This window comes from Planococcus citri, chromosome 1 (genome assembly GCF_950023065.1).
Source record: "Planococcus citri chromosome 1, ihPlaCitr1.1, whole genome shotgun sequence".
NCBI classification, from domain to species: Eukaryota; Metazoa; Arthropoda; class Insecta; order Hemiptera; family Pseudococcidae; genus Planococcus; species Planococcus citri.
Window position 1 is genome coordinate 47,483,218 of NC_088677.1, and position 18,622 is coordinate 47,501,839.

Here is an 18,622-nt window from a genome sequence, read left to right on the forward strand (position 1 = left end):
GAAAGTTTTTCTTTCAGTCTTAATATTGATGGTGAAATCGTGAGACAATTGAAATTACATTTTTTTGAAATTGAAAATCCCCGTGGTTAGTATTACCTACCACTGTAATAAAATTCTAGATTTTTTTCGAGACTATACATTTTTTTGTATGAAAGAAATTTAAATACATGCGTTCGGTATTTCTACTTCAGTTCCAACTAAAACCAAATCAATGATTCTAGCAGTTTTAGGTTGAAAAAATATGCGGGAATGTAGTCCATAGCATGGTATTTTTCTTGAACCTTTCATATGACCTTAATGACATGTTCTAACAATACGCTCTCATCCATACGTTTTATTATCAACGAAATCATCACTCCATTTCAAATACCTAACTTTGAAATTCAATCATGTTACGAGTATTATTCTTTGCTGCTTGATTTTTTACATTTTTCTACTTTTAGTCTTTTAGGGGGACGCAGGACTTCACAATGTATGTCTTTAAAATCAAAAATAATTTAAATTAAAAAAATTCTCCAAAAAACGATGAAAAGTGAAAAAGTTTACAGGTAACAATCTTCAATGTCAATCTCAAAAAAAAAAGTTTTAGATCCAAAGTAAGCTAGGTTCTACAGAAAGGGTTGCCTATTTAAAGTGGATCCAGTGTGAAGTGAACCAATTCTTGATTGATTTTCAATTTAGTTCTCTGTTATGAAACTAGCCGTCAAGATGTGAATAATAAATGAAATCGATCCCGCTCCAACAAATTTTGTACACAGATGAAGAAGTGAAGTTGATCGAGATAGGTAGGTAATTTTCCGACAACCGACTGAACCGACGAGGCGACGATGTGAGTTAATTATAGAAAAAGGAGCTTTTATTAAATTTATTGCATCCAATGCTAATGAACATATGTGACACGACCAGCGATACCATACCATATGTCGGCAAAAAATTTTTTCGTTTTATTGTGGTTTCTGGTAGTGTTTTTCTTCCTCTTTTCAATGGTGCAAACAGATTTTCAAAATATTAAAATCTGACAAATTTGCAACATTTCAAAGTTGCGTATTTTTTGAAATTCAAAAACCAAAATTCTGAGAAAAACGTTTTTGAAAGTTTGGGTTATTTTTGTAACATTTTTAAAAATCAGTGAACAGTATTTTTTTTTTTTTTTTTTGATTTTCTTCATCTTTTAATGGTTTTACATCATAATATATATTTTTTTTTTGACATTTTTTTATGAAAAGCACTTTTGTAAAACCGGGTTTTCACCACTAAAACGACGTGTTTGAGATCGGTGGGTACACCCATTCCAAAGTATAGACTTCATAGTATATGAATCGACAAAAAATTTTTTTTTGATATTTTCTGACTTTTTCCATGAAAACGCGATTATCTCAAAAAAAAGTTTTCCGACTTATGGTATGGTATCGCTGGTCGCGTCACATATGATGTAGGTACATTGAAATAGATATATCAAAAAGTAGTTCATTTCCGTTTGAACATACAATTTACGTTAAATCATAAATGAAATGTTTGGAACCAGAGATACATCGCTGGTAAAAATTTACGAAGCATCGTAGATATTCATCCAAACTTAAGTGATAAACGAATGAACAAATATTACAAAAATGAGAGAAAGAAAATATTTAATATACATACAGATTACAGAGAAGGGGCAGAATAGGAACATTGTTAACAATATTGTATCGTGACAGCTTCGTTTATTTATTCTCATCAACATTATTAATCCGCGCATTCCTGTATAAATCGTGAACTGCAACAAACTTATCGTGGAGACAAATAAGTTTCACGCATGTGTTTAATTGGCAAATAATAAAATAATAGAGAATGGAGATAAACTTATGAAATTGAAGGGCGAAAAATATGTATATTTTATAAAAATAATTCCGTACTGTATTTCAAGCAATTGCTTCGTCTCATAAACTGATGCTTAATTTTCGACACAACTCTACTACCTACTCATAATCCAGAATCGTCTCACAGATTTAGAAAATTTTTCTCGACTATGAATCATAGCCTTAGCCTTGTAGATTTTCATATTATTGTAAATATTGACGCAAAATTTTGTCACAAATTGATGCAGTTGTTCACACAAAACATTTGCTTGTTTCTTTCTTTTGCTCTTCTTTTCGTCAAGAATAACCAACATTTATATATAGGCTACAAATTTCGGCGATGCGTCCTGGCAATATTATCAATAATTTGTAACAAATGAACATTAAACACGTTCTATAAAATAATATTTCAAATATAAAGACAAAAAATACGCCTCGAAGTAAGAAAAATTAAATTTAACAAATTAAGAAAACTTTACATAGCCTACCAAGAAGTATGTATTCGAAACCACAGCCGTAAGATATCAACAAATGCGATATTTAAATAAACTTCGAATAAATTCGGATTCAAAGGTCCACAATCGTAAAAGAAATCAAGCAGATGAAGCGAACAAAACATAACACAAAATAAAACATTTCTTCAATTAAATAAAAATCCGCTGATTTAATTGAAAACGTAAAAATATCACAATAAAATTTCTAACTTAAATTTTAAAAATAAATAAAAACGGTCAAATCAAACACGATAAATTTTTCATTCAATTGGGTTATTCGCGTTATCATCCTTATAAAAAATATCTCGTATATTAAAAAAAAAAAAAAAATGAAAACATATAAGACTTCACGCGAATAATAGGTATTAATAAATGCTTATGACATAAATACGTCGCCCAGGACAAAATTCAATCAGTACAAAGGAATCGATATTTATCTCGAAAAATAACTATCATTACACACCATAAAAATAAATACATCTCTTTCTCTTACAGGTTTCCCGCACGCATGATTTTTATATCGTTAAAATTTCATAGTATAAAAAAAACAAACAAACGAATACATATCTAACTTATTGAAAGTTTATTTACAAAAGAGAGGAAACGAAAATATTTCCGAAATGCGAGACCAAATGGACTTATAAAATATGAAATATACCTAATTTAAATATTTGAAATAAATTACTAGATCCGTGTAAGGAGCATATAGCCAGAACGATCGCAAATTTTAAATCTGAAAATGATTTTAAAAAATTAAATTAAATTAAACATAAAATAATAAAATTTACGTAGTTCGAAAATAGATGTAGTTACCTGCTCATCATTTTATGACGTTTTCTTTTCAACGAAAGAAGATTTCTTAGAATTTTTGCGTTCGACGACGGTGTATTTCAACGTATTGCTATTCTTTTTCCTTTCCAACCTATGAACAATGATTTTTCACATTACGTTTTCGCTTATTCACCGTTTATGGTTAAAGTTATATCATATTTGCCATAATTAAGCATATCGATCACGCACAAATTTCGATTACAATCTCCATACATTACATACGTTCGAAACAAACTTATCTAAAAAAATTGAAAACCATCTTCAATAACGTATTAATTATTGAGATTAGAAGAAGGACAAGTCTTTATTATGTACAGGAAAATCCCACCTAACTAGCTGTACTTGTTCCCACGGTATAAATGTATTTCATCGAATTTTTTTTCTTAGCGACAATAATAAAATGCGGTGAGCGAAAAAGGTATCGTTATTTTGTCTACTTCCTTTCTTTTGTAAATATTCTATAATATTTTATACGTATTTATAAATTTGAAAACAATATTTTTTTTTTGTTCTACAATCAAAGGTCAAAAGTAATCGGCGATATAAAATAACCACCGTGGATGATTTTATTTCAACAATAATTTCCAAAAATCGATTGGCTTTTCTAAATTGAACATAAATTTTCGTTTGCGAGCGAAAGTTAATTTTTTTAAAATCAATTAAAATAGAGCAGTTCCTTAAACGTTAAACTTGAACATAAACGTAATTAATTAAGTTAATTTGGAAAAAGGCTACGGTGACGTCACGTACGTAAAGAGTATACCGCGCAACTTACAAAATCATTCTCCCTTTCGTGAAATTATTTAAGACTGCGCTTAACTTTGAATCCAATATTTTTGTAATTCGTGCTTGTGACCAAACACCGGAGTTGCAAAGATTTATTCATTTTTGCGCCGTTTTACCGACGTTAAAATTTTTATTTTAATCAATACAGGCCTAATTTTATAGTAGGTAGGTAGGTCTAGGTACCGTTGTTTTTACCCAATAAGGTAATTTTGCAATGAGTTTTCACCTACATTCCTTTCTCAAGTTGCATGAAAACGAAAAAAAGGTGGTTAGTATGGTGTACGCAAATCTTCGAGAAAAAACATTGAATAGGAAAAATTCCAGAAATTTAATGGTTTTCGGAAACTTGAAAAAAATTGAGTTATTTTCGCATTCTCATGCAGCTATCAAAAAAAAAAATACAATAAAATAAAATGGTCATTTCTTATAGAATTAAAAAATGAAAACAAAATTTTTTAAATAGATAAGTATCTAGCTAAGTAAGTACATAAGTTCGTTTTCAAAATTCGTTTCTCGAAAATATTGGAAACTTAAGTGGGTGGGGGAAGAAGTTGATTTTTTTACAATAAATTACATCAGATTTTAGATCATTTTAAAATTGACCCAGCGACCAGTCCCAGTAACGTTATCGTCCTTAAAAATTCTTGATGAAATGTTTCTTTTCTTTCCTTAATGGTAATAAACTTGTAAATGAAAATTTTCCGATACGCTTATGTTCTTAGTCTTACATAGTTTGAAAAAAAACATACCCGTATCAGCATTATTAGTACATGGAAGGGGTGTTTTCTACCGACACATTTCAATGATCTTTATTTCAAAAATTTATGTTCTTCCTTTGAAACTTTGACAAGTAATGGTAAATTTAACAATTTTGAGCAACTCGACAATTTCAGAAAATTACACAATTTGAAAATTTAAATGAAATACGATTTCTCAAAAAATTATCAATTTTGAAAAATCTAATACGTACCTACCTCTTACATCAAAACTTCAACAATCTCAACCATTTATAAGAAAATTCTGCATAATTTTAAATGGTGAAGAGGGTTGTAGTCAAGAAAACTGTAAGTAGCACTTCTATGAGCATGAGATCACAGAGTAGAAAAATGAAGTTACCGTTACGGAAGAAAGTCGCAGATTTTTTAATACAATTCGTACACTGATGCAATTTGTATACAAATCTTATTCACCGATTAGTGATATACCCACTTTTATGAAAACTGTGACTCGCTAGTCGCTATAACACACCATCAAATGCAAAAAGTGTACGCTGTGTACGCATTCCGCACATTACAAGTTCACTCTTGACTAAGTAATTAAAAACCAATTTTTTCAAAAAAGAAAAAAATCACACTAACCTCATAATAGTAACGGTAGATTCGCTAGCATTAAATTCAGGATCTTTAGGACGTTTAACATCTTCAGGAATCCTAGTCCTGGGACGACCTCTTTTTCGAGGTTGCGTTTGCGTTACTTCGGTGGTACTTTTTGAACTACTGCAAAACAAAACGAAGTTACATACAAATAGATAAACTTGGCAATCAAAAACACATATTACGAGTCATTTGACATAAGCTACGACAGTACGTAATTATAATGACAAATTCGTCGCATGTATTCAATTCGAATTTTCACACTTTGAGAATCTTAGTTTGAACTAGAGAGCAGTGACTTTGTCAGATCGAGCACCGCATATAACGACGGTGAGATGAATTTTCCGTCCCTCGAATCGTCGCCCGTGTCTACTGACAGAAAGCATCAAAGCAAACGATTCAGACCTTGAACAAGGACGACGTCGTGCAATTTTTTCAAATCTTAAAAATAATCATTTCGCGTAAGCACACTCGACTCAAGCCAGCGCTGTCAAGTTCAATGAAACTGCTCGCGTGTATCCGCAAGTTTCATCGTACCAAGTTCCCAAACATAAGTAAAATTTTCTACATCGAAGTACAAGACGATATTTTTCGCATACACACCTGCTGCTTTTCTCTTTCTTATTCCACGAGTACGTGTCGGCCATGAATTTTTGATATATCAGTCCTTTTCTGGCCCTTTCCATTTTCCGCACAACAGGAACATCTTTGGATTGGTCATCAGTAATTTTCTCACTATCACTGATCCTATCTTCCGCATCGGCGACGGCAGTGCTCATTTGGAGACGCGTAGTCTGGCGAGTTGGAGCTTTTATACATTTATTACTATGATTACTGGCAGGCTTACTGTTTTCGTTGCTTTTAACGTATCCGTAGCCGTTGAAATTATCTAATATATTGACATTACAATCGTTTAAATTTATGCCATTTATATCAGCTATATCGCCCAAATTTTCATACTTCTCCCGCCACTTTACTTTCAATTTGCCCACGAATTGCACCTCTGGCGAATTGATTAGGTAATTATTTGACAAATAAACGAAATGCGAAGTTTGATTTTCGTCAGTCTCTAGGTGAAATTTCGCTTCGTCTTCTCGCTTAGTAGGCGCATCTGCCGAATCTGCTAATTTCGGTGTCATTTGTTCTATATCGATAATACTGATATGTTCCTTAATTGAGCGATTTATCACAGATTTACGATACAGATTCGTAGGCATATGGAGTTGCTGATAATTTATATTCTCTTTTCTATCTGGAATGTGATGACTAGCGTCGGCGTACGCCAACGTTTCGATCGTATTTGCGGATTCCTGCAAAAAAAAAAGAAAACAAAAAATGCCTTTAGTACAAGGACATACCTGCCGAGTCTTTCATCAGCCTACAAACGAAAACTTTACGATTGTAAATATCGAATAATTTTATCTTTCATTTCGGGGAGTTATCGAAAAAAAATTGTCTTTTTAAAAAGATTACCTTCTAATTTCTTGATTGAACTTTATTGACTTCGAAAATATTCCCGCTGTTAGGAAACTTTTATGTTGTAAAATTGGCGGAAGGAGAAAAATTTTGGTAAATAGGACACAGATCACCACCAACTGGGCTCAGTTTCCATTTTATAGAGAATTTTTAGAAAAAATACTTCAACCTTCTTATAAATTGTGGCGCGTCATAAGGAAATCAAGACTCTGACGTAAAAAAAAAACTAGCAGGGCTGAAATGTAAAAAAAAAATATGATTTTACGTCCAAGCCTAATTTTCTCGTGATACTCACGTCATTCCTTTGAATCGGTCAAAAACTGTATATGTTTACTGTTTTCATACTTTGTAATAAAAGTAAGTTTCTCGCTTTGGATTTTTCAATTGAAAAAACCAGTTAGGTACTTAATTTGTATTACATTATGTGAAGAAATAGTACACTAATCTCACCACTTAGATGTATATTTTTCGTTATTTAAGGACAGAATCGCTAGGTTGTTCTCCAAGCGCCATGCTCCTCAAGAAAACTGACCAGCAATTGCAAAATTGACAAATTTCACTTTTCTGACTCAAGCTTTAATTTTTTCAATCGAACTTTAAATCTCAAGAAAAATGCGTTTTCCCACCTTTTTCATCCTCTTCTCTAATGCGTTTTTACGAACAATCACTTCAACGGGCTCGGGGAAAAAAATGCGATTCCGCGGATTAGTGTGAGTTGTTACCTTCATGTCAGATCGGTTTGACTACGAACTTCGATTTCGTCAAAAATCACTTTTTTTGCCATCATCGTGAAAACAGAGTTGGTATCATTTATACAAATAGGCTCACATTTTCCCTCGCTCTTGTCGAAAATAGACCTCCAAACAGGAATATGATGGTAGTCAAAATGTAACCAAAATGTAAAATTCCAAAGAATTACAGCAGCTGAATTACACGTTTTGAAATGTTATAGGCTAGCTTTTTTTTTTTGTATAAATTCGGACCCTAAAAATGCACAATTTTTTCCAATTATGTCGTACGTCGAAAATGACTCTCAAAACGAAAAGGAAGATAATCATGTTTGTATGTATATGTAAAATATATTTTCAGAATTGTAAATAGATGCCCATCCGCATTCACGAAGATTTTCTGGTGTTTTTTCTCTTTTTTTTTTAAAAAAAAAGTTTGAATAACCTGCAGAAGTATGTACTATTTTTCCCTTTCGTTTCAAAGGACTTCAAAAACTGATTGCAATTGAATTATGTACATATAATTGGGAACATCAACATAATTATAGTTTTTCGAAGTCAGACCAATCAATTTTTGTCAGTAGGTACATTTATGGAAATTTTGAAATATTTTTCTGAAAAATGTTGAAACTTACGGTGCTATAGTATTTTCGAGTAGAAAAATCAGAAAAATGATAAAAATGAAAACACATTTAGTTTTTGTTTTTTCTATTTGTCTGGCTTGAGAATGAAATACTTATGCATGATTTTTTGCGTGAAAACTCATACTGTATAAAATTCAAGCATTTTTGTCAATTTTTGTATTTCTTTCTTATGTTAAAAGAATTAGAATACCTCAACCTATTACCAACTCGCGTAGAAATTTTCAATCCGGAATTGTTTAGATAGAAAGTGTGTTGAGTACCTCTACCTACACTGTACAATACATTGAAACAAAAGCATTTCACAGATAGCTATTTTCAAACAGTGTACTTCGCGGAACATTTCAATCACCTTTCTACCTATTATCACGACCCAAATTGTATTTCACCCTGCGTAAATTGTAAACATTACCTAGATTTCTATTTCAGGTTCCCTAGTCCTACAACGCCGGCTAGGAGTAGGACCAGGGATGATAATAATAACGATGCCATGCAACAGTCGAATGCAACAATCTCTTTTGAAATAAGAGGGGTGAAAAAAAAACGCGATACCGTGATGCCAAACATTCTGCGTTAAGATATTCGAAGTACAATGAATGCAAGTTGTGTGAACGTAAAATATAAGTAGAGTCGAATCTTAACTGAACGCCATTACAGATTTCCGTTGATATAATATGAAATTAACACTGTCGCATAGATATGCATCGTTTTATCTGAATAGAACATATGGTTGATATTATTGTCTTATCGTATTGCTTTCACTATTCCCAATAAATAATTATAGGTAATAATAAAATTTTCGTGATAAAATCTTAAAAACATCAAAGGTTATTCACGTGTTCGTCGTTGGAATTTCGTATCGAAGAGTAAACCACATCATTTCCTATGTAAAATTGTAGAAAATCAATCAAAATTCAAAATACCTAGTACAACCTACTCTTTTCTCTATTCATGTGTGTAGGCACTTTCAAAAAAAGAGAAAAAAAGTTTCAAAAGGATTCGAATAAAGAGTACTGTTTATCACAATGATTCCCCTTTAATAAGGGTACCTAAGTATCTTTTTTTTTCAATGATAAATAAAAATTCTAAAATAATTCCAGTCAAAACTGTCTCCAAAATGAAACGAATATTTAATGTCGTCTTCGTGTTATTTGCAGATATTAAACGATAACAATACAGACAATTCTAATCATCATTACAAGAGCACTTTTTTCCCCCCACATTATCCAATCAAACATTTCGAACCATAGAAAATTTATATTTATGCGTGTAGGTTAGGTTCTCGTAAGCTACAAAATGGTACCTACATAAAAATCAATTTAAGATTTGAAAAAAAAGGTCGAAAAAAATACCAAGGCTTTGCTGAATCGGAAACCTTGCTGGAATAAAATGTAAAAATAATTCTTTAAATATCTTCGACCACGAAACCATTTAATTTGTAGAGAAAATTTTCACTATTTAGAATAAGGAAAACGTTCAAACTTTTGGAAATAAAGCATACCTTACACCCGTATAATGAATAATTTTTTTTTATCAACAGTAATACATTACTTAATTCAAGTTTTATAATATTTTTCCTTATGATTACTACATGGCTGATGTTCAAACTGCTTCATTTTTAAAAAAAATACCAAATCTATGAACTTTATCTCAGTAGTAAAAAAAATATAATTATTCATATCCACACGTAGTCAATGTTATTAACCAATCTCGTTCAAACAAAATATTCAATTCCCTTATCGTAAAATTTTCTGTAGCTGTAATGTCATTTCTATTTTACTTCTCGACTACTCTTTAAAAATCACGCGTTGCTTTATCCACAAAACTGAGCATAAATGATGGAATACCTATTTCTATGTACATACCTAGTAAATACAGTATACATTACATACATAGATCACAAGACCTGGAAAACCACCAAATAACCGAAACGTCCCTCATACATTGCAGTCTAGAAGTCAAGTTTGTTTCAAATCGTGAAAAAAAGGTTCATTCAAAGACAAATTTATTTGGAAATGCTTCAAGTTTAGGCTTATTTTCTCGGAAAGTCGTTCATAGTTTTTCTGTAATCACAAAAGTGTTTTCAAAGTAGGTATTTACATACTTGAGTATATCACCTACAGTCATGGATTCACAGAGATCATTTATAGATTTTACTTACAAGGGAACCTCAGTAACCCCACGAATATGCAGCAACCGATTTCAACCTATTTTTTATCAGAAGTAAGAGGACCCAAGAGTAGTACACCACAAAATTTATAGCTGCCCAATTGCAAAACTGCATGCGGGTCCTACAAGGAGTCCACAGGTATCGAAATTTCAATTTTTTGCCAATTTCGCCAAAAAAGAAAAAATGTGCCTAAAACAGTAAAAATGTACTCAATTCCCAGGATACATCAAGTGTCAGAAAGTTATAGAGCCCATCAGGTATGTTTTGGCCTCAAAATATTCGAAAAATTGTGTAAAAATGGTTAAAAAAATGCGATTGCACAGCTAAAAGTTTGGAATCGTTTTTTAGGTACATATAATATGTAATTGTAGGTAGACATAAGTTGAGCTTTCTGGCGTTTAAGCACGATTTTGAGTCTGCGTATCCAAAAGGGTATTTTTGAACCCAGAATTTTCAATAAATTATCCAAAAATGGTCAAAAAATGCGATTAGAGAAGATAAAATTTTGGCAATCGTATTTTTTCGTCACAAGTCAAGTTTCTTGAAGTTTAGGCGCTATTTTGAGTCTGCACATCCGAAAGGGTACTTTTTAGGCCCAAAATTTTTATTGGACTGCTACATACAACTTTCGGAATCGTCTTGAACTCATCTTTTGACTATAAAATAAGATTCCTAAAGTCGTAGCTTCCCAATCACATTTTATGACCATTCTTGGATAATTTTACGAATATTCGAGGCCCAGAAAATACTTCATGGGCGCTATGATTTTTTAAAGCTTGATATAAGCACATTTTCAATTTTTCATGGGTGAAATTTGCCAAAAATTAAAATTTTGAAACCATTAGACCACTGCGACACCATAGTATTTTTGCAATTGGGCCGCTGAATTTTGTGATGGACTAGCTACGCTAAGGGTCCTCTTACTTAAAGAAAAAATCGGCTCAAAATTCAAATCGGTTACTGCATAGAAGAGCATACGCATAGGTACATATACATATGTCTCAACATGACAAAAATTATTACTTATGAGAGCAACATTTTTAAAAGTTTAATTCCCTTCCATAAATTGACGCATTCATCAAGTACACACAATTTTTTTCAGCTCAAAATACTGAATACTTTGTTAACGAACAACCAGCTGTAACCACTTTGAATGAAAATGCACTGAAATATTTTCACAATATTTAGGTAGGTAAGTATTTTTAGATACATACATACCTACAAGAGGATATTTTTACGAAACACATATGATTAAAATGAATGATGTAATGAAAGTCAACAATAGATCAGGCAACGGTTCGCAATATAGTTTCGAAGGTATTTTCAAATTTAAGTTTGGAGGCGGGTAGTCATGGTAAGAAGGTTAATATTTCAAGGAAAGACGATATGGTTTGTTTGAAATTCCTTTATCCACTCGTAAACTGGCAAACTCGTTGTGATAATTCAATAAAACATACGCTTAATTATACTACATAATTTCATTTCCTAAACCTAATGCATGCAAAGAATACACTGAAAGGACATGATAAACCTACGAAAAGCTCAGAAGCTCCACTAAAAATTGCATATACAGAGAAAAAATCTTGTGAATGATATGTGCGTCGATTTACATCGAATAATGATGAAAACATTCACAATTACGTGCAATCGAACGACTTGTAACTACGTTATATTCTTCTTAATGAATAATTTCATAGGTTAACGTAAACCTATAAGAAGCTAAGAAGGAAGACGTGGTATAAAACAGGTGAAAAATAATACAAAAAGTTCACCTGATGGCGCGTTTTCATTCAACTTGACAAAATATATATACTTACCTACAGTGAAAAAAATCATACCAATAAAATGATAATCTGTTTGGAAGAATTTTAATAATGACGTTTGGTTTCAGGGCCATTTACGTCATCCAAGTATTTAGTCAAGTTGAAATTTACTATACATATAATGAACCTAACGCTGTGAAATCGTTTTAGAACGAAAACGCTCCAACTTCAGTTTCACTTTTCGCAATAGTAATGAAAATTTTTCTTACTCACATTCGGTACAACAATATTCGGCGGATTTCCATCATCTTCGAATAAATCTCGGTAACGTTTTTTCAGGGGTTTAGGTATACCCTTTTCAAGTTCTGGTAACATGGAGGGTAACTAATCGGTGACACGTTATCTGAAAAAATAAAAATAAAAAATTTACCTAACAAATACACATGCTCGCAAGTCGCAACGAAATAGGTTTAAAATTAATAAAAGACCTTGTACGTTCAAATATCGTAATTCATTCATTAGCGAAACAATTTACCAAATGAATTCACTTTTACTTCTTCGTAAACGTACGTTGCAAGTGTATGTACGTAGATAACGAGAAATATGACAAAATCAGAAAACAGCTGATTAACCTACACAATTTAATCTTTTACGTACTCGTGAATTTAAGAAAGAATTCAAAAAAACAATCAGAATAAATACCCAAGTATATGTGTACTCGTTCGACAAATTTCTTTCCATTCTGAAATAACTACGTTTCTTTTTTTCTTAATAAATACAGCCTAAGTACGTGTCATAGTCATACCTATATAGCTATGATTTAACTTCCAACAAATACCAACATCAAGTACGTAGTAATACATGAGTTTATCAATTCGAGCAGATTTAATTTTTTTTTTCTATAGTAAGAAAAAAATTGACATGCATCGGTTTTTTACTAAACAGTATGGATTTTTTTTTAGCCCGATGACCAATATTATCGATTTTTACAAATTAAGAAAGCTAAAAAATTGAAATAAATGACACATATTAGATGATAATTGAATTCCTCAATTTCTAATTCGAACGAGGTTAACTGAATATTACTTATGGATAATAATATCGACTAAAAAATGTATACCTGTAGTAATATAGGTATTACAATCTTGAGTCCGGCAAAGGAAAAATCCAAGACAATATTATATTCTCAATACAGCATTACGATTCCAATTAAATGAACTCACATTTCGAGGAAAAAATTATCAAATCACCGAACTACCAGTATCCTGTTAATAAAGAAGTACATCGTTATGTGAATGAAAACCGTTGTTAAACGTTACAAATAAACTTGTAAAAAATGCTTACAAATAAGTACAACTTTTGCCGTTCATTTAAATTACATTAATTAATAAACATTGATAGAAAAATTTAAAAAAAGAACCCACTACAAACTATAGAATTCTATTTACCACACCGCATCGAACAACGTTAAAAGCAACTGGCAAAAAATAAACCGGAGATAAACGAACTTGTATTCGTTATTCGTTGTACGTTCGTACAGCACTACCAGCACGCGATGAGAGACGAGACGAGGTCAATAATTCAGATTATATTGAACAGCTGATAGATGCTGATATAACCAGATTTAAGTAATAGATTTTTTTTAAAAAGTGCTTTGCTTACCTCAAGCGACGAACAATGTATTTAATTTTTGTATACCATCGAAGAATAATAATAATTAGCAATCACTCTTGTTGTTGTTCTTAAAACAAACGTAAATATTGTTGTTAATTTTGCCACCACCGTGTGGGCTACGTTCTTAAATGTTTACTCAGTATATTCGCCGAATAAATCACGTGGCAACACTGTCAAAATATTATTTTATAAAATCATTTTTACTACACTTTATTAGTGGAATTTTGAGAAACGTTTTATTATTTGCAAGTACCTACATTATTTAAAGTAAAACCACTTTAATATATTATTAGGTTCCTACTACGATTTGGCAACGTTGAAGTTTTTATTATGACATTTTTTTCCATGTCCTTGGTCCTTCGAATACGTTTTCGAATGATAGGTATATTTTGATGTTAATTTAATTCTTCAATTTCGAGTGCTGAAATAGTTGAAGCTGAGAGCTCGCAATTACATGATATTTTCCGCGAATCAAACGCCGGGGACGTAACTTATTACTCATTGATTTTTCATTTTAAAAGAAATTTTCAACCGTGATAACTGATTACTCGACGGTATACTTATATTTCATTAAAAACCATCGCGATTTGTTATTATGATAAATTGATAACGAACACGACGACTAGTTGGTGTATATTTAGGATCAAATTTATCGTAATTTTTCGTTAAATAAAATGTATAATACTTTGGTAGCGAAATCAATAAATGACCTAAATTTAAACCAACGCACAAATTTTCACCTAAAAAAATTAGGCCCGATGAATTCTTTCATGAAACTTTTACTAAATAGAAAATAATTATTATTCATCAATGCACGAAAAAACGAAAAATACATACAACACTATCTTTTTAAAGTATACCTACTATTGATAACGATTATCTAATTTCAATATAGCTTTTGGTATAATGAGTTGATTATATTTTACGTGAAAAATGATATCCTGATATAATTTTTTTGTCCATTGAGTGTAGGTGTTACAAGTGATTAAGTTGCAGTCGAATTATAGAAATTGATTAAAAATTCACTGATGTATTTTAATAAAATGTCAAATGTCTGTGCATGCAAACAATAAATTTAAAACTTTGAATTTTTTAATGCATCAGAATTTATTCATTTTTTCGTATTCAATTATTCAGCAACAGCCTAGTAAACTTCCTTTTCATACTTGTTGTAAATAATTTCCATACTTATTACCAACGAAAAAAAAAATAATAATAATAAAAGAAAAAAATTGCAAAATAGGTTCAACTGTTTTTCTTAAGTAGGCTTGAATACATATTTCCACAGACAGGTACCTATCGGGTACGTATATGTATGTATCAACTTATTTACATTGAAATGCTAGAATAATTTTAATTCATTTAAATTAGACGCTGTTAACAATTTACAAAAAGCAAAGGATAGTCATTATTTAATGTGAAAAGCCGGTGGAAGAAATTAAATTAATACGACAGAGCAGATAATGCGCATAGTGTACACATCTGTATTTTACAAATACAAATTACCTACACTCTGCCTTGGAGTTTATTTATGAAACGAATGAAAATATTTTACAAAATATCCCACAAAATTCATATGCTCAGTTAAATTTTACAAGAAAGGTGTCTTATCTTTTTAATGTTGAAAAAGGAACACATAAAAGCAATCCCTTTTACGAAGTACAACTAAATCAATAATTATCTAATGTTGTACGTTCCATTATAGCTATGGAACTCTAGCACATTACTGTACTTCCGGTAACAGCACTGCAAACGTCTGAGTAGGTATCTATAATTTTTTTTTTCGAAAATATTTTTAAATTCACAAAATGACAAATTTGTATCAATTTTCTATTTTGAATTACCAATGCTCAAAGACAAAATGGAGAAAACAACACAGCAAGTGTATCATTTAAAAATTATCGGATACCTACTACCTAGCCACAGGCTACAGAAATTGTATCAGTGATAAGTGTCATTACAACGAATAACTCTTCATCATGATGTTGCATTTCGTGAAATTTCCACTCATTGGACGTCGCGTAATCTAACAATTAATCACTTAATAACAGAAAACGTGCGATATTTGAAAATAAACAATGTGGTAATTATCGACGTTGTCTACGGTAATACCTATGTTGGAATATTTTCAATATAACCTTCGTCAATACACCAAGTTGAACTAAGTTAAAAATCATTTACGAAATTTTAAAATGTTATTGTAATATTGTGTTTTTTTGCAGAAGAAAAAAAAAATGCTTAATATACAATGGCATCCAACACCATTGATATTTCACCGAAGCCTATACATCAAAATAATGCTATACCTACACGTATTCATCGAACTTCGAAGTTTTAACAACATTAATAAACAAAAAGGTCGACTTAATGCTATTAATTTCATGCATAGAAATTCATTGCATGAGATTGTTGGCAACAATGCAAAATGACGATAATGAATGATACCTAACAAGATAGGCTACGCCAAAAACGTAATGAAATTAATATACAAAAATTCTTGCTAGTGCAAACGCATTTGCTAGAAAATGCTCATCAAATGGATGCACTTGTAAGTATAAATTGTGAGAAAGAAGGTGTGAGAAAACTACAAATAAAAATGTAATTTTTGTAACAGTAGGCACATTAGGTAGGTAGGTATATTGACTCACTCCAGTTTTAAGGAACCAAGATAAGTTTATGCAGCAAAATTTATGAGTACATAATTATGTATGAACAAATTAGTGAATCATTCATTTCCGAAAGTCACAGTCGGACTTTTGAAAGCGCGCAAAATTAAGAAGATTATATGATATTTATCAGAAAAAGAAATAAGTTAAAATTGTTTCTAGTAGGCAAGTAATTGATGATAAAATGTATGAAAATTTCCAACCGCGGTACAATATTACGCTTACGATATATTTAAAGATGATTAATTTTTGTGTGTACGTCTGAGTACTTATTCGCTGTTCAAATTTTATCACGATTAATCAGTGTTGCCACGCGTTTATAATTTATCGTTCACCAGAGGTACAAAAATCACGCTGATTTTTTCTTCTGCATATTAATTTCTGATTCTTTTCCACTAATTGAAGATTAAATCTTCAAAAACCGATTTTCAATAAGCTTCACAACAAAAAAAACTTTTCAGACTCATTTGATCTAAACTATACTTTGATAAAATGCAATGTAACTGAAGAAAGGCAAACATACCTATCAATTTTCATTTGTACGACTTTTACGTTACCTACCTAAATTATTTCTTTTTTCCCGGTTATACATACACAGACACACTACTCGTGAAAACGTAATTTCATTTCGTTATGAGATAAATCAGTGATGTCAGCATTTCTTGCCATTATAAAGAAAACATACATTGTTTTCACCAAGTGAGAAAATTCATTCAACCGTGTAATAAAAATATACACAAGTAAACAAAAGTGTACACTGCAATACATACGTTTTTTTGATCGTCAACATCTTACTTTAAAATATAAGTATAATGTATTAAATTCAACGCAAAATCCAAAAAATTCCACCGATAAAACCTCATCATTAGCTAGCTAATGCACAATAGTCCATATTTTGAAGAAAATTATTTATCAGGAGCAGGACGTTAAACCTTTCCTAAATGACTTCATACCAGCACCTATACCACCAATAAGATTTTGAATACATACGTCATTTCGTGAACAACGAAGCATACTTAACCTAATCGTGTAATAGTACATTATAGGTTTGATTTAAGTTTTTTTTTTTTAATTTAAAATTTAAAAATCAATATTACCGGAGATACCTTTCTGCTGCTCTCGTAATAATTTGACACCATTCATCACTTGAGAAAAAGAAATGAAACCGGTTACATCCTAAGCACTTGACACAATGAACATATTTAACGCTCAAATTAAACTGAATTTATACCTAATTTTAGAGTTGCACGGCAACAAAGATGTGAGTAATCAGGTTTCCATTTCCAAACGAAGTTGTAGTATACATATTTTACTTTATACGATGAAATCGCAGATCTTATCATCAGTACTATGTTTCGAATAATTAATTTTACATGAAAATGATTATTGTGTTTGTAATCATTTCACTGTTTTAAACTTCGTTATTTATTAATTACAGAACTAAAATGTATTATAAACATATTTTTTTTTTTTTATCAAGAAATCGAGTACTCGAGCTGTTGATACACCCATATTATCCACAATAGGTATACTATACAGATCAAAGTTGGAAATTAAAACCATTTAATAAAATCAATTTAGTTTGTATCTCGTGAATAATTCATTGTGACAACAGACAGGGAAATGAAAGAATTTCTAACTAGATATTGTGGCATAAATATTAGGTGGAATTATTATTTCATCAGAATTGTCTACGAATTTGTATCCTCCATCCAGGCGCAAGACTTCAATAGAACTGAGCATTCAAAATACATATAACATAATATTACAATCATGCGTGGCCAAAATAAAAAAGTTCAAAATTCAATACCTACATAGGCATATTTTCTTACTTACGAATACTACTTTACGAATACTTACGAATAAATGTTATCCAGAAGACGGCGAAGCGTTGAAAAATGACGGAATCAATACTTCAAGAACCTAAAAAACTACAGGCAATTCAAATAAACACCGTATGTACCAAGTATTCACTACCAATTAGGTGAATTAATTAAAAAACTTTTTCAAAATCATAAAAGTAGAACACAACAACGTGATGTTATTATTTCAATTCGGACATGCATAAGAACATGCGGCAGTAAGTATCTTACCAGGGTTACCAACATTTCCCGTCAGGCAGTATGTTGTACTGGTAATTTGGCGAAGCAAAATACACTAACGAATTTATAGGAATTGATAA

At 31.1% G+C, this 18,622-nt stretch overlaps 1 protein-coding gene across 9 annotated transcripts; it reads right to left on the reverse strand.

Moving 5' to 3' along the window:
- Positions 1-1,611: 1,611 nt before the first annotated feature.
- LOC135832370 (uncharacterized) lies at positions 1,612-18,509 on the reverse strand. Of its 9 annotated transcripts, none has more exons than XM_065345568.1 (7): positions 18,301-18,509; positions 13,221-13,365; positions 12,374-12,503; positions 5,926-6,632; positions 5,308-5,445; positions 3,146-3,254; positions 1,612-3,065 (listed from the first exon to the last, which is right to left on the reverse strand). In XM_065345568.1, the coding sequence occupies exons 3-6, from the start codon at positions 12,473-12,475 to the stop codon at positions 3,158-3,160; spliced, it is 1,044 nt and encodes a 347-aa protein (XP_065201640.1). In that variant the 5' UTR covers positions 12,476-12,503; positions 13,221-13,365; positions 18,301-18,509; the 3' UTR covers positions 1,612-3,065; positions 3,146-3,157. The 9 variants fall into 9 exon arrangements, with proteins under 9 accessions (XP_065201640.1, XP_065201643.1, XP_065201641.1 ...); XM_065345571.1 differs by lacking the exon at positions 18,301-18,509 and adding an exon at positions 17,547-17,706; XM_065345569.1 differs by lacking the exon at positions 18,301-18,509 and adding an exon at positions 17,538-17,705.
- Between the last annotated feature and the right edge of the window lie 113 nt (positions 18,510-18,622).

Coding starts and splice junctions, on each gene's coding strand:
- LOC135832370 (XM_065345568.1), bottom strand. CDS start 12,475: ATGTTACCAGAACTTGAAAAGGGTATACCTAAACCCCTGAAAAAACGT. Junction 6,633..12,373: donor CGAATATTGTTGTACCGAAT/GTGAGTAAGAAA, acceptor TTTTTTTTGCAG/GAATCCGCAAATACGATCGA. Junction 5,446..5,925: donor AAGAAAGAGAAAAGCAGCAG/GTGTGTATGCGA, acceptor TTTGTTTTGCAG/TAGTTCAAAAAGTACCACCG.